The 20,438-nt window shown below is 41.0% G+C and overlaps 1 protein-coding gene across 1 annotated transcript in view; it reads right to left on the bottom strand.

The window, feature by feature from the left end:
* Window positions 1–20,438, bottom strand: part of LOC134334235 (kinase suppressor of Ras 1-like) — a 58,289-nt gene that overhangs the window by 22,051 nt on the left and 15,800 nt on the right. Inside the window, exon 2 of the mRNA XM_063016473.1 lies at window positions 16,032–16,172. Within this exon, the coding sequence (XP_062872543.1) occupies window positions 16,032–16,172 (141 nt within the window). The remainder of the gene's footprint in view (window positions 1–16,031; window positions 16,173–20,438) is intronic.

The following is a 20,438-nucleotide window of genomic DNA, read 5'->3' as shown; positions in this document are numbered from 1 at the left end:
ATAATACTCAAACATTAAACTGCCATTAATTCAAAAATACAGACACGTTAATACACGACTCATAAAGAACCAAGGATCATCAGTCGCTTTACAAGTGCACATGTATCACTGGAAAAAAAAATCTAACTACACTGGCCAGTTATCTTTGTGTTGCACATAAACCAACTTGGTGGCCCCTAAGACCCACAATATAAAGGCAGGTTTGAATTAAGAGCAAGCTGCATTTTAATCATCCATACAACTGCTACTACAATTACTACTTTAACAGCGTTGTGTCAGGTCCGGTTTACTGGGCAACACTGTGCACAAGGCAGGAATGCCCTGGACAGGGTGGCAATCAATCACAGGGAAAACTTAATTTCAGTATAATAGCAAAATGCAAAAGAATGAACTTATGTGCAGTAATTATTAAGAGAGTTTGTATTTCTATGTTCTTTTAGTTTACATTAATTCACATGAAGCTTTATTTTTAACAATAAGCGTTTTAGACTCTCGAAAAAGCTGATTCTTACAATTTCTCAGAACCTCGAGCTGTAACACAAGTTTAAAAGTGAAACAGTGAGGAAAATCCAGATAAACACAGATACACGTGAAGCTTTCAGAGTGAATTTCACAGAGTGTTATTCCACACAAATGCAGATTCATCTTGCTCTGCAAGCAATACAAATGTATTACTAATGTTTTATAACATTATATATTATGTAGAAGTAATATATAATATTACTAATGTTTCATGACCCTTTCGAGTTCAAATTTGTTACAGCAGTTGTACAGACAAGCCAAGACAGAAAACACTCAGTGTATGAAAGGGTTTGACACATACCTATACCAAGATGTCTGGACACGTCTTTCGGTCTGTGATTTGTGTTGACGTAAGATACGACAGGGTATTTACAAGAGTACACTCAACACAAGACCAAGGAACAAGTACGGTCTATAAACAGCACCCTGCTGACACACACTCGTTCGGCCACGCACACTCTGCAATTACGAATACTAAGGAAAGCCCTGTTTGCAAATGATTAAACAAACAGGGCGACAAAGCATTCCAATAAAAGTTCCCTCCCTGTCTGCCACCTGACACAGTTACACCTGAAACTGCTGTTCAACTGGTTTCATTCTCCTAAATGTGCTGAACTGCCCTACACCCTTCACACATCCTGCATGTGTTAAACTTGTCCTGTTGTGTCATTTCCATACGAAGCTATTGTACAACAGTGGAAACACTGGACTCATTCTAAGTGTGTACAAACAAAGAGTTAACAGCTTACTGCAGTAGCTAATACTGCACGCAAGCTCTCTGAGCCCTGAGACACAGACAGGAAACCACAAGATCACATAAGAGACGTTATAACAGTTCACATACGGCACTAAAACAACGTACAGAAGTAAACAGAGCAAGCGTTAAAATTCACCTACCATTAAAAAAGTTTGGTTGGAAGTAATCCTTTCCCATAGATCATCTCTGTGAGATGGTAACAAAATCCCTGCCCTCTTTCAAAAGACAGCCACAGTGAGAGAGTGGCACACTTCCACTCATCCTCCCGCCTCTTGCTACCGTCTTACCCTCCTCCTTTTCTCTAACCTCGCCCTCAGTGCTTCTTCTTCATGTGTTTGGTCTCTCACGTTCACGCTCATATCACGTCTCTTTTACTCTGTGCTCCTTTACTATGTCATTCTGTGCCAAGGCTGGTTCATATAATTTGTCCATATGATGCCAGTACAGCACCAAATTATGCCACAATCACGATCAGCTTTCCCTTAATGAGACATAACAATTCCAAAACTTCTAACAAGGAGGAGGTGAAAATTTTTTTGTTGTTGTTTGTCGCAAATTATGTAAAAAAAAAAGAGTGAATCTTGCATTTCGTCTATTTATTGTTATTATTATTATTATTACGTCTAGGTATTACTTAGGTGGTGGATCATTCTCAGCACTGCAGTGACACTGACATGGTGGTGTTGTGTTAGTGTGTGTTGTGCTGGTATGAGTGGATCAGACACAGCAGCGCTGCTGGAGTTTTTAAATACCGTGTCCACTCACTGTCCACTCTATTAGACACTCCTACCTAGTTGGTCCACCTTGTAGATGTAAAGTCAGAGACGATCGCTCATCTATTGCTGCTGTTTGAGTTGGTCATCTTCTAGACCTTCATCAGTGGTCACAGGACGCTGCCTACAAGGCGATGTTGGCTGGATATATTTTTGGTTGGTGGACTATTCTCAGTCCAGCAGTGACAGTGAGGTGTTTAAAAACTCCAGCAGCGCTGCTGTGTCTTATCCACTCATACCAGAACAACACACACTATCACACCACCACCATGTCAGTGTCACTGCAATGCTGAGAATGATCTACTACCTAAATAATACCTGCTCTGTAGTGGTCCTGTGAGAGTCCTGACCATTGAAGAACAGCATGATAGGGGGCTAACAAAGCATACAGAGAAACAGATGGACTACAGTCAGTAATTGTAGAACTACAAAGTGCTTCTATATGGTAAGTGGGGCTGATAAAATGGTGTAGAGTGTAGAAACAAGGAGGTGGTTTGAATGTTATGGCTGATCAGTAATAGTTGAATGCAAGTCTAGAACATCCAGCGACGTTCTCAGAGTCGCAAATTTTCGTCCGTGTTTTGACCCTATCTTGGATATTTTGACTAAATGATTGCTAACTGAATTGCCGTAGGATTGCTAGGACCACCTCATAGTGCAAATGAACCAATAAACGTGAGGCACTTGAATGCTATGCGAATTAAAAATGGGACCTTAATCATAACCCTTATAGTACTTCCAGTAAGATCTAATATATACAGGTCCTTCTCAAAAAATTAGCATATTGTGATAAAGTTCATTATTTTCCATAATGTAATGATAAAAATTAAACTTTCATATATTTTAGATTCATTGCACACCAACTGAAATATTTCAGGTCTTTTATTGTTTTAATACTGATGATTTTGGCATACAGCTCATGAAAACCCAAAATTCCTATCTCAAAAAATTAGCATATCATGAAAAGGTTCTCTAAACGAGCTATTAACCTAATCATCTGAATCAACGAATTAACTCTAAACACCTGCAAAAGATTCCTGAGGCTTTTAAAAACTCCCAGCCTGGTTCATTACTCAAAACTGCAATCATGGGTAAGACTGCCGACCTGACTGCTGTCCAGAAGGCCATCATTGACACCCTCAAGCAAGAGGGTAAGACACAGAAAGAAATTTCTGAACGAATAGGCTGTTCCCAGAGTGCTGTATCAAGGCACCTCAGTGGGAAGTCTGTGGGAAGGAAAAAGTGTGGCAGAAAACGCTGCACAACGAGAAGAGGTGACCGGACCCTGAGGAAGATTGTGGAGAAGGGCCGATTCCAGACCTTGGGGGACCTGCGGAAGCAGTGGACTGAGTCTGGAGTAGAAACATCCAGAGCCACCGTGCACAGGCGTGTGCAGGAAATGGGCTACAGGTGCCGCATTCCCCAGGTCAAGCCACTTTTGAACCAGAAACAGCAGCACTGGACTGTTGCTCAGTGGTCCAAAGTACTGTTTTCGGATTAAAGCAAATTTTGCATGTCATTCGGAAATCAAGGTGCCAGAGTCTGGAGGAAGACTGTGGAGAAGGAAATGCAAAAATGCCTGAAGTCCAGTGTCAAGTACCCACAGTCAGTGATGGTCTGGGGTGCCATGTCAGCTGCTGGTGTTGGTCCACTGTGTTTTATCAAGGGCAGGGTCAATGCAGCTAGCTATCAGGAGATTTTGGAGCACTTCATGCTTCCATCTGCTGAAAAGCTTTATGGAGATGAAGATTTCATTTTTCAGCACGACCTGGCACCTGCTCACAGTGCCAAAACCACTGGTGAATGGTTTACTGACCATGGTATTACTGTGCTCAATTGGCCTGCCAACTCTCCTGACCTGAACCCCATAGAGAATCTGTGGGATATTGTGAAGAGAAAGTTGAGAGACACAAGACCCAACACTCTGGATGAGCTTAAGGCCGCTATCGAAGCATCCTGGGCCTCCATAACACCTCAGCAGTGCCACAGGCTGATTGCCTCCATGCCACGCCGCATTGAAGCAGTCATTTCTGCAAAAGGATTCCCGACCAAGTATTGAGTGCATAACTGAACATAATTATTTGAAGGTTGACTTTTTTTGTATTAAAAACACTTTTCTTTTATTGGTCGGATGAAATATGCTAATTTTTTGAGATAGGAATTTTGGGTTTTCATGAGCTGTATGCCAAAATCATCAGTATTAAAACAATAAAAGACCTGAAATATTTCAGTTGGTGTGCAATGAATCTAAAATATATGAAAGTTTAATTTTTATCATTACATTATGGAAAATAATGAACTTTATCACAATATGCTAATTTTTTGAGAAGGACCTGTATATATATCCGACCGAGGAGAGCTGTAGGCTGTCATGCATCCCGACGACACAAACACTACCATACAATTAACCGCTTCTTTTCACCTGCTAGAGCTGTCAACAACCACCCCAATGGTCTGCAATGGATTGCCGCCATGTATAGGGTATTACGTGCCCACTGCGTCCCAGGATAGTGGTTGATGAACATACGTACCATGGGACAGTGGTAGCCTAGTGGGTAGAGCTTTGGGCTATTAACCGGAAGATTGGTGGTTCAAATCCAGGCTTTGCTATGCAGCCACTGTTGGGTCCTTGAGCAAGGCCCTTAACCCTGTCTGCTCCAGGGGTGCCGTACGATGGCTGACCCTGCGCTCTGACCCCAGCTTCCAAACAAGCTGGGATATGCGAAGAAAGAATTTCATTGTACTGTACAACCGTATATGTATATATGACAAATAAAGGATATCTTATATCTTATATTGCTATTACTCACCATGCCTCACCAAGCTCATCCACTCTTCCTTTCTGAATTTTTTTTTTACTTCACGTTTTCTTACCACCTCTTTTATGCACTTGTTCTATTTCTTCATCCTTATAATCTCTTTTCCCTTTCCTTTCTGCCTTCTAAATGTCATGCCTGATCAGTCCTGGTCCCCCACCTAAAGCATGTCGTCAGTGCGCAATGTATGCATTTCCAGTAAGCTGAGTTCACCCTTTCTCCTTAACAAAAAAAAAACACCAATGTTGCGTCACTACAGTTCACCACAACAGGGAATGCCAAGCACAGAACCAATCCAGATCTCTGGTGTTTCCTGGCAGTAATGACATGCATTAACATGTTTTATATCTCAAGCTTGCGTGTGCAGCTTGGTGTAAGGCAATATTCTAGCTTCCTGTCAGACCTGGCACTGGGCATTTCTGCATGGTTAATCACTTTGTACTGGGAATGGCAGAACATGTAAGATCCTGAAGAAAGGACAAGGGAGAATGCAAAAGCTCAGGAAGCTAAACTCTGGGTCAGACTGTGTCTTTCAACTCCAGCTCCTCCCTTTCCTTCAGGAGAAGCCTCTTCCTGTGGATCCACAGGATGTGAGACCATGTGTGTGAAAAGATTTAGAGGTTTACAGATAAAAGCTGATTAGATAGCAAACGACTACAAACAGGTTAAAACAAAGTAAAGCGGAGTGGCTGATGTAGCAAAACTAACATTGTGTAACTCATGCATGACTTGAGTGTGGTTATACTCTATTAGTAGCATGGAGGGAGATGTTAGTTGACATGTTAGCTCGTTGTGCCACCTCATCCCATTGGTTTGAATGGCATGAGGCTACCTGTATTAACTTAGTAAGCGAAAACTGATGGAATCGACATCTAAGTAAGACTTATTAGAATCCTGAACTGAGGCAGCTGCCTATGTAGGCAGTAAGACAGCAAGGCAGCTCACTAGGTTTTCGAACAGACCCAATAACATGACAACTATCTCTAATGTGAAATACACCGATTAGCCATAACATTAAAACCACCTCCTTGTTTCTACGCTCACTGTCCATTTTACCAGCTCCACTTACCATATAGAAGCACTTTGTAGTTCTACAATTACTGACTGTAGTCCATCTGTTCTCTGCATGCTTTGTTAGCCCGTTTTCATGCTGTTCTTCAATGGTCAGGACCCCCACAGGACCACCACAGAGTAGGTATTATTTGGGTGGTGGATCATTCTCAGCACTGCAGTGACACTGACATGGTGGTGGCGTGTTAGTGTGTGTTGTGCTGGTATGAGTGGATAAGACACAGCAGCGCTGATGGAGTTTTTAAACACCTCACTGTCACTGCTGGACTGAGAATAGTCCACCAACCAAAAATATATCCAGCCAACAGCGCCCCGTGTGCAGCACCCTGTGACCACTGATGAGGTCTAGAAGATGACCAACTCAAACAGCAGCAATAGATAAGCGATCGTCTCTGACTTTCATCTACAAGGTGGACCAACTAGGTAGAAATGTCTAATTGAGTGGACAGCGAGTGGACACGGTATTAAAAACTCCAGAAGCGCTGCTGTGTCTGATCCACTCATACCAGCACAACACACACTAACACACCACCACCGTCTCAGTGTCAGTGCTGAGAATGATCCACCACCTAAATAATACCTGCTCTGTGGTGGTCCTGTGGGGGTCCTGACCATTGAAGAACAGGGTGAAAGCAGGATAAAACAGCATGCAGTGAAACAGATGGACTACAGTCAGTAATTGTGGAACTACAATGTGCTTCTATATGGTAAGTGGAGCTGATAAAATGGATCGGTGAATGACTAAAAGGCCCTACCAAATTTATGGCCGTGAAAAACGCGTCACGGACCGTGAAACCAGCCTTTTCCCATGGAATATGCGATTTGCTGTGAAATTCAAAATGTAAGGTTTGTTTATCGAATTTTTAATTAGTGTAGCCTTCAAGTGCCTCATGTTTACTGGTTAATTTGCACTATGAGTCGGTCCTACAATCCTACGGCAATTCAGTTAGCAATCACTTAGTCAAAATGTCCAAGACGTCAAAGTCTAAAGCAGCTAAAAACACGACTCGGGTAACTGAGTTTGGAAAACTCCCAATTAATTCTGTGGACGCAGGGGGAGGGGTGTCAAAACACGGACTAGTATTTTCGTATCTCAGACAGTCGCTGAATGTTCGAAGTTTACATTCAACTGTTAAGGTGGGCTGTGCTGTGTACTGTAGCTTTCATTGATTCTGTCATTCAATTTATGAGTGTAATTTAATGACTGCACAATGACTGACAATTAAGCACATTTTACTGTGCATTTACAAGGGCCATAATCATACGTCAGCTATAACAGTGAAGCAAAGAGAGCTGGATCCTGGTAGCCCGGAGATACGAGAGTCTATTAGCTTACGAAAATAAAGCACAGTTCCCTAAACTGTGCAGTCATGCATTTTTTCTTCAAAGAGCCAGTCTGATCTTGTCTGCCCCAGAGGACATTCCTCAGTGTTTCCCCAGGAAACATTACAGCTTTTGAAAGCATACATGGATACTAAGGCTTGAGCGCTTATCTGGAAATAAAAGAAAAAGTGATATATGGCACCATGAGGGCACCCGTCGCATGCATGCATTCCTGCCCTGTGAATCATAAAGCAACAAAGAATAGCCTTTGTTTAAAAATAGAACAGCAACAAGCTTTTTTATGTCTAAAAACACCCCGCTGACACACAGTGTCAAGAAAATATCTACAATAAAGTGGTTAGATCAATTAAAAATACAATATATACATTTTAAACCCTTGCAAACTGGGTGAAGTACATGGCCTATACTTGGTTATAATACCAAACAAAAAGAAAACCAAAGGAACCACACCCCCGGTATCTTTTTTTTTTGTTTGTTTTGTGTAACTCTTAAACTGCATTTACATGACATGTGGCAAAACCGCTTTTGCACTGGCTGTGACATTTTTCCAATGTAAGTCATTACTGTGCTGCTGTGCTACCTTGAGCAGTATACAGCACACAGATTTGCTGCTTTGACGCTCGGTTTTTACCGCTGGTCACTGTTCTTTAAGTTTTTTTTTGCTTTTTTTCCCCCAGTTTTCCTCCCAATTTGGTCGGATCCAATTGTCCGATAGCATTACGCTTCCTCTTTACTGATTATAAAGCTGTGATGATACTGATGAGAGCCGTGACTAACACACACCCCCTCCGACATGTGTCCAGTAGCCGACTGCATCTTTTTACCTGCACGAGGTGAGTTCATATGAGGATCAGCATTGTGCACGAAGAGACACACCCTGATCACATTATCCCTCATCAATCTGAGGTCATAATTGCATCAGTTTTGAGGAATCCCCTCCGGCACCCTTCCTGTGAATGAGCCAATAATTGTTCGTGTATGCGCCCAGCCTGCCGGTAGCAGAAAGGACAATATATGGCCTTCATCAATCACTTCATTGCAGAGCTGAGATTCTAACCGACGAGCGTTATACAGCGCACGGGTTTTCCTCCCAATCTACTGTAGTCGTATCCAATTGTCCGATAGCATTTCGCTTCCTCTTTACTGATGATAACCTCCACACAGACTTAGGAGAGCCGTGACTAACACACGCCCCCTCGGACACGTGTGCAGTAGCCGTCTGCATCTTTTTACCTGCACGAGGCGAGTTCATATAAGGATCAGCATTGTGCATGGGGAGACACACCCTGATCGCATTATCCCCTGTCTCTGTGCAGGCGTCGTCAATCTGCTGGCAAAGGTCATAATTGTATTAGTTATGAGAAATCTCCTCTGACACCCTCCATGCGAACAAATTCGTGTAGGCGCCCAGCCTGCCGGTAGCAGAAAGGACAATATATGGCCTTCATCGATCACTTCATTGCAGAGCTGAGATTCTAACCGACGAGTTCGAGATGTCAGCTTTGTTGTGCTAGCATGTTTAACCGCTGCGCCACCTGAGCGCCACTATGCTTACAGTTAAATCTGATTCCTATTCTGACCTTTCAAAGCACCTTTTTAATGAGACGAATTAAAAAGCTCAATATTTTAACAGATAATTACCTACAATAATTGATTATACACTTTTTAATGTACTTTTTGTGTCTTCTTGTATGTAAAACTCAAATGAAGTACATTGGAAACTGTGAAGTGCTGTCTGATATTAAAGTTAAAGTTTAGTAAAAAAGTTAACTCTGCAGTCAAGTAACAGTCAAGTTTCAGAAAAAAAAACTAATATTCTAATGCCTTAACACACACACACACAAACAAAAGCTGCCTGACTAACTCCATCTTTCCTTCTTTACTCCAGCAGTGTTACTATACCTTTTCAGACCTCAGTCTTCTCCCTTCACTGATCACTTTGTTTATATCTAAAGACAGCTGACGAAACGGTGTTGCCCAGCTTAACTGGAATCCTGTTCTGGCCAGTTGAGTGTGCATGAGTGAGTTTAGGAGAGGAGGAACAGGAGGAGGTAAAAATAGAGTGAGTAAAGCGAGTATGACAGACAAGCTGACACGGCACATTCTGGCATTAGTCGTCAGATTGGCTGTGGGAACTCGCAGGGTCAGAAATGATACACGGACCACAAAGCAGAACTCACACAGAAACTCCTGCACTTTCTTTGTTATGGTTACAGGGCCATACAAAAGTATTTGTCTTCTTCTGAGTGTCTCTGTTTTCGTATATTTTTACATTTTGCACAAAATAAATTGGTTCAGATCCCTAGATAAAATGTAATAAAAAAGAAGACAGACAAAGAGACTGACAAAGAGAAAAACTGTCAAAGCATCTCACAGAGTTTCAAGTCAGGTCTTTAAATATGGTACTCAAAAATGTTAATTGTTTTTGGGACATTTAGAGTAGGGATGTCAACGATTAACTAGTTAACTGATAACTGACAGAACTCATTGTTTATCACTATTACTGTCAGTTAAAAATGTCGACTTAATTCATTTCCAACAGCTGATACTTGATTCCAATTAAGAATGGGGCTTTTTACTCCTATCCGGCTGGGCTGGGTGGCTGCATGAACAACGACTAGCTGTTGTTTATAGGGTAGGATAAGCCAGATGGAGACTCCTTATAACTGAAGGAATTACGACCTCTGCTGGCTGTTTGATGGCGTCTGCACAGAATTGAGGAATAATGCGTTAATCAGGGTGTGGCTCTCCGTGCACAAAGCTGATCGGCACATGAACTCGCCTCGTGCAGGTGAAAAGATGCAGTCGGCTACTGCACACGTGTCGGAGGGGGCGTGTGACAGTCTCGCTCTCCTCAATCGGGGCGGGGGTCAGCTCCAGTGGAGAGGAAGCATAACGCAATTGAGTAAAAATTGGACGCGCTAAAATTGGGAGAAAAATGGAGAAAATGCATTAAAAAAATTGGGGGCTTTTAACAGATCCATTTACAAGCTGCATTTGGCTTTTAATTCACCCGGGAACATTTTTCATGCATTTTTATTATTTAAGTAAGGAACAGGCTCGGTTGGCACAGCGGTCTATCACGCTAGCCCGCCACAGCTGATATTTGGGTTGAAACAAAGAGGTGCTAAACATATTCTGTTTCACTGCAATACTGGTTTCCAGCAGACACCTTGCACTGTAAAGTTAATGCATACATACATTTTACTCTTCAATTGAATTGTTTACTCGACCAATCAATTTATTTAGATTGTGGGTGGCTCGGTGAATAGCACTTGCGCCTCACAGCAAGAAGGTCCTGGGTTTGATCCCCAGGTGGAACGGTCTGGGTCCTTTCTGTGTGGAGTTTGCATGTTCTCCCCGTGACTGTGTGGGTTTCCTCCTGGAGCTCCGGTTTCCTCCCACAGTCCACAGACATGCAAGTGAGGTGAATTGAAGATACAAAATTGTACATGACTGTGTTTGACATTAACCTTGTGAACTGATGAATTTTGTGTAACCAGTAACTACCGTTCCTGTCATGAATGTAACCAAAGTGTGTAAAACATAACGTTAAAATTCCAATACATAAATTAATAATTATTTAGATTGTTGCGTGTATATGAAGTTTCATTTTATTCTAACTGCATGCAAAAATGGCTTCTGTTTGTTTATTGGTACTCAGTTTCAGTTATTTTTATACTTCGTGTCACTGTGAGACATTCGTTCCAAGGGTGCGAACGGCACAGAGGTGCGTCAACACACAACACTGCTAGTTTTAGTAAACGCAAGTTATAAGATCTAATTTTAACTGAAGTTGCATGTTAATACAAGACATGTTATGAAATGTTTTAACATGGACAATATGACCATTTTCAGTTCTTACCAGTTATGTACATTTTCAATTATTAATGTACACATAATACAATACCTTATACTTAATTCAAATCTTTTGAATCTAAGAAATTGGAAGATTTTGCCCAGTTATAACTTCAGTTCAGTGGTAATCAGTTATTGTTTACATGTGCGCACTAAATCGAACAGTAGTAATAAATTAAAACTACACATTAAAAATAGCAATAAAGCTAATGTTTTTAAGCACACTCAGATACGTATATATTTGCCACTATAGCAACTCCATGTCGACACGTTCATCTTTTTCAGTGCATTTATAGGTTGGGTGTAAAACTGGATGTAACTGCATTTGTAATGGGCAGTGATAGCTCAGTGGTTAAGGTACTGGACTAGTAAACAGAAGGTTGCCGGTTCAAGCCCCGCCACCACCAGGTTGCCACTGTTGGGTCCCTGAGCAAGACCCTTAACCCTAAATTGCTCATTGTGTAAGTCGCTTTGGATACAGGCGTCTGCTAAATGCTGAAAATGTAAATGTAATCTAATTACTAATGTAGTTACGCAGACTTGAATTTACCAATTATCAGCTTACATAAGCATATGTATAGACATGATACATGTGATTTAATGGGCTCAGGTGGTGCTGCTGTCTATTACACAATCCCATTAAGTCTCAGTGATCTACACAGACATGATTGGCTATGTCTGAGGGGGAAATGGCCAAAGCCCTGTGATGGTTTCGTGTCCTGTTCTTTGTATTCCTCTCTTGCGCCCAGTGTTTTCTGGTTCCCTGACCAAGATGAAGTGATTCATAAAAATGAAAAAGAAAAATGTTCATGTTATTCTTACACAACAAATTTTTGTTATAAATAACTAAGTGAAAACCCTTTTCAGACATTAAAATCTCCAAACTCAATACTGCAAATTCCTTCTCAGCTGATATTAATGACATTGCTTACCAGCAGTAACAGTTCATCATTACATGTTTACAGTAAACGTACAGCTCGTTGGAAGCTCATGGTATCAACAGGTTTAAGTATACACGGCGTGCTAGTATAATATGTACAGTAACCATTGCAAACACTGATGTGAGGTAAAACACTCAACTGACAGCAAATAAAAGAATCAGTGTGCCAATAATTCCTAATTGTGTCATAAAGCTAATGGTTAATATTTTAAATGACCACAATTTTGTAAACCTTGTTTATCAATGAATGTAGTCAGTAGTTTGGAATATATGAGCAAACAAAATGTTTATTAATAATAGCTTGTGGTCATATTTACTATAATTCCTAGCAATGGTCTTGGAAATGTAGAATATTTATAACTATACTTTGTCTGGCCATTTGATTTGTTCTTCCCAGCCTAATAATTATCAAAGACAAAATTGGCTTTTGAGGTCAAGATAGGTCAACAACTCAACTGTTCCACACCATTGAACAAGCAATTATAATGAACCTGAGCAACATGGTAGGACAGAGGTTGTGTGGATGTCACAAAATTCTGGACTCCAGGGGACCTAGGTTTAAACCTTGTCTCTGGTTGGTGTCTTTGTAAGTATGATAAAGAGAGTGAATAAGGACAGCTGTAGTCTAGCGGTTAAGGTACTATACTAACAATCAAAAGGCTGCTGATTCAAGCTCCACCACTGCCGGGTTGTCACTGCTGGGCCGTTAAGCAAGGCCCTTAACCCTCAATTGCTTAGACTGTATACTTTCACAGCACTGTAATTCGCTTTGGTTAAAAGCATCTGCTAAATGTCGTGAATGTGTGAGTGTGTTGCCCTACAGTGGACTGGCACCCTGTCCAGGGTGTATTTCTGCCTTGCAGCTAGTCTCATTCTGCACATTGAATAACTCTGACTTACATTCTTGAGATTAATTTAATCCCCATTATCAAAGATTAACTCAAATAAAGTGCAGTAAAGTGACAGGACAACAATGTACTTATTATATGCAATACATTGTGTTACAACTACCATATAATTACATCTGTAATTGTGAGAGGAGTACTTTATATTTGTTCTCATGAACTACTGCTGACACCTTTGAATGAATCATTACAGGTGCACTGTGAAAAGGTAATCCTGAGATGTGACGACAATGAATGACAGCATTACATCTGATAATTACATGTGTGCAGGTAAATGTAGACAAAAGAATGCAGCTGTGAACGCAGTGAACCAGTCAGTTAACATTTAGTTTTTTTCTAAGTGTATATAAATAGTTCAGTCATTGTATTTCAATTGCAAGTCATTTCAGCTGTTCTGTTGCATGACAAAATATACTGGTGTATTATTTTTATTTTATTTACTATCTTATTTATGCATTTTCTCCCATTTTCTCCCCAATTTAGTGTAGTCAATTTGTCTTCCGCTGCTGGGGGATCCCTGATTGCGGTCGAAATGGGTATATTGCTGCTCACGCCTCCTCCGACCCGCGCACAAACCTTAGAGGAACCCTTTTTCACCCTGTTATCCTACAGTCAAGCTTGACAATGGGTTAGTGATGTGGAGATGTTTTTCTGCTGCAGAATGTGGCAATCTTGACCATGTGACTTGCATCATGGATTTGAATGGTTCCTGAATTTGTGGGGGAACTTTGCTAATAACTTGACTTTCCAGCAAGACAATGATTCCAAGCACAGTTCCACATAAACCAAGTCTCCAGATTTAAATCCCATAGAAAATCTATGGTGGAATTTTAACAAAGCAGTTGCAGTGCAAAAGCCATCAAAGCTCAATGAGCTAAAAGCTGTTGCAGGAGAAGAATGGGTGAAGATTCCAAAAAAAGATGAGTCAGATAAAGAGCTAATAGAATGCCTTTATGTGTCATATATACGTCTACAGATGTACAGCACAATGAAATTCCTTCTTCGCATATTCCAGCTTGTTTGAAAGCTGAGGTCAGAGCACAGCCATTGTACGGCACCCCTGGAGCAGAGAGGGTTAAGGACCTTGCTCAAGGGCCCAACAATGGCTGCATGGCAGAGCTGAGATTCAAACTCTCAACCTTTCAGGTGATAGCCCAAAGTCCTTCCCACTAGGCTACCACTGTCCGTAAGGTTGATGGTGCTTTTTAATGAGCAATGATGCAACGAGTTTTAGTTCACGTTTACCTTTTTAGATCGAGTGTTCCAGCAATATGATCATAATGGTGTTGCACTGGAGAATGCTAAGCGAGTGCTCTACCATGTGAGATAATCTCCCCATAGTTAATATCCCTATACTAGGGAAAGTGGTAGCCTAGTGGGTAGAGCTTTGGGCTATCAACTGACAGGTTGAGAGTTCAAATCCCAGCTCTGCCATGCAGCCACTGTTGGGTCTTTGAGCAAGACCCTTAACCCTGTCTGCTCCAGGGGTGCTGTACGATGGCTGACCCTGTGCTCTGACCTCAGTTTCCACACAAGCTGGGATACGCAAGGAAAGAATTTCGTTGTACTGTGCATCTGTATATATGACAAATAAAGGTATTCTAAGGGTGGGGGTTAATTAATAGTGCATATGGAGATTTGTCAGGAGAACTAGATGTTTCCCAATGAAACTAAAAACTGTCAAATAATGATAGCAAAATTGCTTTTATGAGACTTTGTATATTCAGACATCCCAAGTCTTCCGGAAGTTCCGGGAGTCTCCCACATATACGTAGCGGCTCCCTGATGCCCGCAAGTCAGATAAAATCTCCCGGAATCTAGAACGATCGCATATTAAATCTGTTATCTGATATACAATCTAGCGCACTATGTAGGGAACATAAATCAATTGTCTAATATACAGTCTAGCGCACTATGTAGGGAACATAAGTCAATTATCTAATATACTGTCTAGTGTACTATGTAGGGAACATAAATCAATTATCTAATATACTGTCTAGTGTACTATGTAGGGAACATAAATCAATTATCTAATATACTGTCTAGTGCACTATGTAGGGAACATAAATCAATTATCTAATATACTGTCTAGTGCACTATGTAGGGAACATAAATCAATTATCTAATATACTGTCTAGTGCACTATGTAGGGAACATAAATCAATTATCTAATATACTGTCTAGTGCACTATGTAGGGAACATAAATCAATTATCTAATATACTGTCTAGTGTACTATGTAGGGAACATAATTATCTAATATACTGTCTAGTGTACTATGTAGGGAACATAAATCAATTATCTAATATACTGTCTAGTGCACTATGTAGGGAACATAATTAATTATGTAATACACTATCTAGTGCACTATGTAAGGAACACAAATCATCATCTAGTTATACTTTTTAGTGCACTATGTAGTGAACATGAATGCGTTATCTAATACACTATCTAATGCACTGTGTAGGGAACATAAATCCGTGATCTGATATACAATCTAGTGCACTGTGTAGGGAACATAAACCAATTGTCTAATTCACTATCTAGTGCACTACGTAGGGAACATAAATTTATATCTAAAATACTATCTAGTGCACTATGTAGGGAACACAACTTCGTGATCTGATATACAATATAGTGCACTATGTAGGGAACCTAAAGCTGTTAACTAATACGCTACCTAAAGCATTATGTAAGAAAGTCTGTTATCTAGTACACTATCTAGTGCACTACGTAAGGAACATAAATTCTTTTCGAATATAAAATCTAGTGCACTATGTAGGGAACATAAATCTATTATCTTTCACACTATCTAGTGCACTATGTAGTACACATTAATGTGTTTGTGACACGAACAGTTAGCTTAGTAGCTCAGTTAGCAGCTCCTAAAAGTTCTGTTATCACCCATATCCTTTGGTGTGTGCGAGTGAAATGAGTTTTTGCAACTTGGGATGTCTGAATATTTTCATTCAGTTCTATACACATCCCTAAAATACCATTAAAAGGTGTGAAATAACTCTTAAATACAGACATACATAGACAGTACCTCTATGAGATCAGGTCTGACATTGACTGCATGGAGCCAGTCCGCCAGATGTGGGAACGAGTCTAGGGTCTTCGATCTCTCACACACTGGAACTTGCTGCTTACAGTGCAGCTGTTTGCTGATGTACTTTATCAGTTTTTCCTAAAGGGGGCAGAAACATACAAAGAACATATAGAAATATAAAGATAATTATGTTAATCTTAATAGCTTGGTCAGTATGGCCCAACTAAGACAGTGGACACTTGAGATCTTGGTACCATGCTACAGAGAGTCACTGTGGGCCATGTCGTAATAAAGTCGAACCTAACTGATTGGAATGTACAATATTACTGTAAAATCATATGTATGAGTAATTACATGAATTTTCACTCTCAGCATTCCTATACACCCACACCATCCACTGTTAAACTGGGTCAGACTTTCCTAAAGGTCATACAATTGAGAAATAAAGGGTTGATCATTAGCTGTTCATGAAACAACAGAGAATTAAGAAATAATGTGTTTATTTTACTTTATAAAAAGTTTAGAGGATAGTAAGGTCTGCTGCTCCTCAGTGAATTAAGCAAGAACCACTATTGGTATACACCGATCAGGCATAACATTGTGACCACCTTCCTAACATTGTGTTGGTCCCCCTTTTGCTGCCAAAACAGCCCTGACCCATCAAGGCATGGACTCCACTAGATATAGGCACCAAGATGATAGCAGCAGATCCTTTAACTCCTGTAAGTTGTGAGGTGGGGGCTCCATGGATCGGACTCGCTTGTCCAGCACATCCCACAGATGCTCGATTGGATTGAGATCTGGGGAATCTGGAAGCCAAGTCAACACCTCAAACTCGTTGTTGTGCTCCTCAAACCATTCCTGAACCATTTTTGCTTTGTGGCAGGGCGCATCATCCACAGCCATCAGGGAATATCGTTTCCATGAAAGGGTGTACATGGTCTGCAACAAAGTCCTGTTCCTTCCTTGGACCACTTTTGATAGATACTGACCACTGCAGACTGGGAACACCCCACAAGAGCTGCAGTTTTTTCCTGCTTCTAACATCAACTTTGAGAATAAAATGTTCACTTGCTGCCTAATATATCCCACCCACTAACAGGTGCCGTGATGAGATAATCAGTGTGATTCACTTCACCTGTCAGTGGTCATAATGTTATGCCTTGTCGGTGTATGAACCAAATGTTAAAGAGTTTTAAAATGTTTGCTAAACACAACCAGTACCAGAGAGACGTCGCAAGTGCTCGGTCTTATCATTAAATGTCCGAAATTAGTCACAAGTTACAATATGACTAGCAACAGACATCTAAAAAAACATACCAAGACCATATTAGTAATGTGAACTCAAACCTGCAGACGTAACCAATATTTAACAGTTAGCTGTTGTTTCTATTTTGTGTGCAACCGAGCACGCAAAAGGACCCCGAGTTGAGGAAATCCCCACAGATGACGTCAGTGTCGATAGGTGGGTGAAAGCTGCTGCTGTTGCTACCCGTGTGCATGCAAGTGTTTGAAATGAATACAGAAGACTGCATATGTGTGTTTTAAGAGTGAAAATGGGTTGATGTGGGAACGAAGGTCAATGGGTTGCTAAAAGCGACGATGGACATTGACCAAAAAATAATTGTAATAGCTCAGCCAGACGTTTTCCTCCTATTTGCTATGACCACATAAAAGCAATTTCCTTCTCAAACTGGGAGTCTGCCATCTTTGCAGCTCTAAATGACCTTAATATGGCACATTAATTTGAGATTTAACACCATATTTGAACCTATTTGTGATATCCATGATCACAAAGGTGTTTTAGATCATTGTTCTTGTTAGTAGTTGCATTTTGGTGTTAGTATTGCATACACACTGATCAGCCAGAACATTAAAACCACCTCCTTGTTTCTACACTCACTGTCCATTTTATCAGCTCCACTTACCATATAGAAGCACTTTGTAGTTCTACAATTACTGCCTGTAGTGCATCTGTTTCTCTACATACTTTTTTAGCCTGCTTTCACCCTGTTCTTCAATAGTCAGGACCCCCACAGGACTACCACAGAGCTGGTATTACAGTGCCTTGCAAAAGTATTCAGCCCCCTTGAACTTTTCAACCTTTTGCCACATTTCAGGCTTTAAACATAAAGATATGAAATTGTAATTTTTTGTGAAGAATCAATAACAAGTGCGACACAATTGTGAAGTGGAACGAAATTTATTGGATATTTTAAACTTTTTTTAGAAATAAAAACCTGAAAAGTGGGGCGTGCAATATTATTCAGCCCCTTTACTTTCAGTGCAGCAAACTCACTCCAGAAGTTCAGTGAGGATCTCTGAATGATCCAATGTTGACCTAAATGACTGATGGTGATAAATAGAATCCACCTGTGTGTAATCAAGTCTCCGTATAAATGCACCTGCTCTGTGATAGTCTCAGAGTTCTGTTTAAAGCGCAGAGAGCATCATGAAGACCAAGGAACACACCAGGCAGGTCCGAGATACTGTTGTGGAGAAGTTTAAAGCCGAATTTGGATACAAAAAGATTTCCCAAGCTTTAAACATCTCAAGGAGCACTGTGCAAGCGATCATATTGAAATGAAGGGAGTATCAGACCACTGCAAATCTACCAAGACCCGGCCGTCCCTCTAAACTTTCAGCTCAAACAAGGAGAAGACTGATCAGAGATGCAGCCAAGAGGCCCATGATCACTCTGAATGAACTGCAGAGATCTACAGCTGAGGTGGGAGACTCTGTCCATAGGACAACAATCAGTCGTACACTGCACAAATCTGGCCTTTATGGAAGAGTGGCAAGAAGAAAGCCATTTCTCAAAGATATCTATAAAAAGTCACCTGGGAGACACACCAAGCATGTGGAAGAAGGTGCTCTGGTCAGATGAAACCAAAATCAAACTTTTTGGCCACAACGCAAAACGTTATGTTTGGCATAAAAGCAACACAGCTCATCACCCTGAACACACCATCCCCACTGTCAAACATGGTGGTGGCAGCATCATGGTTTGGGCCTGCTTTTCTTCAGCAGGGACAGGGAAGATGGTTAAAATTGATGGGAAGATGGATGGAGCCAAATACAGGACCATTCTGGAAGAAAACCTGTTGCAGTCTGCAAAAGACCTGAGACTGGGACGGTAATTTATCTTCCAACAAGACAATGATCCAAAACATAAAGCAAAATCTACAATGGAATGGTTCACAAATAAACTTATCCAGGTGTTAAAATGGCCAAGTCAAAGTCCAGACCTGAATCCCATCGAGAATCTGTGGAAAGAGCTGAAAACTGCTGTTCACAAACGCTCTCCATCCAACCTCACTGAGCTCGAGCTGTTTTGCAAGGAAGAATGGGCAAAAATTTCAGTATCTTGATGTGCAAAACTAATAGAGACATACCCCAAGCGACTTGCAGCTGTAATCGCAGCAAAAGGTGGCGCTACAAAGTATTAACGCAAGGGGGCTGAATAATATTGCACGCCCCACTTTTCAGTTTTTTATTTCTAAAAAAAGTTTAAAATATCCAATAAATTTCGTTCCACTTCACGATTGTGTCCCACTTGTTGTTGATTCTTCACAAAAAATTACAATTTCATATCGTTATGTTTGAAGCCTGAAATGTGGCAAAAGGTTGAAAAGTTCAAGGGGGCTGAATACTTTTGCAAGGCACTGTATTTGGGTGGTGGATGATTCTCAGCACTGCAGTGAGACTGAAATGTTGGTGGTGTGTTAGTGTTTGTTGTGCTGGTATGAGTGGATCAGCACTGCTGGAGTTTTTAAATACCGTGTCCACTCACTGTCCACTCTATTAGACACTCCTACCTAGTTGGTCCACCTTGTAAAAGTAAAGTCAGGGACGACAGCTCATCTATTGCTGCTGTTTGAGTCGGTCGTCTTCTAGACCTTCATCAGTGGTCACAGGACGCTGCCCACAGGGTGCTGTTGGCTGGATATTTTTGGTTGGTGGACTATTCTCAGTCCAGAAGTGACAGTGACGTGTTTAAAAACTCCATCAGCGCTGCTGTGTCTTATCCACTCATACCAGCACAACACACACTAACACACCACCACCATGTCAGTGTCACTGCAGTGCTGAGAATGATCCACCACCTAAATAATACCTACTCTGTAGCGAGTCCTGTGGGGGGGGTCCTGACCATTGAAGAACAGCATGACAGGGGGTTAACAAAGCATGCAGAGAAACAGATGGACTACAGTCAGTAATTGTAGAACTACAAAGTGCTTCTATATGGTAAGTGGAGCAGATAAAATGGACAGTGAGTGTAGAAACAAGGAGGTGGTTTTAATGTTATGGCAGGATTGTCTTTGTATTGTCTTGTGAGAGGATTTCTTTTATTGTCATGAGTAAGCGTAGCTGTTGCCTTTCTTTTTTGTATTTAAGGCATTC

Source organism: Trichomycterus rosablanca, chromosome 20, assembly GCF_030014385.1.
Source record: "Trichomycterus rosablanca isolate fTriRos1 chromosome 20, fTriRos1.hap1, whole genome shotgun sequence".
Lineage (NCBI taxonomy): Eukaryota > Metazoa > Chordata > Actinopteri > Siluriformes > Trichomycteridae > Trichomycterus > Trichomycterus rosablanca.
The sequence above is the reverse complement of the archived record's forward strand: the minus strand, read 5'-3'. Positions and strand labels throughout refer to the sequence as shown.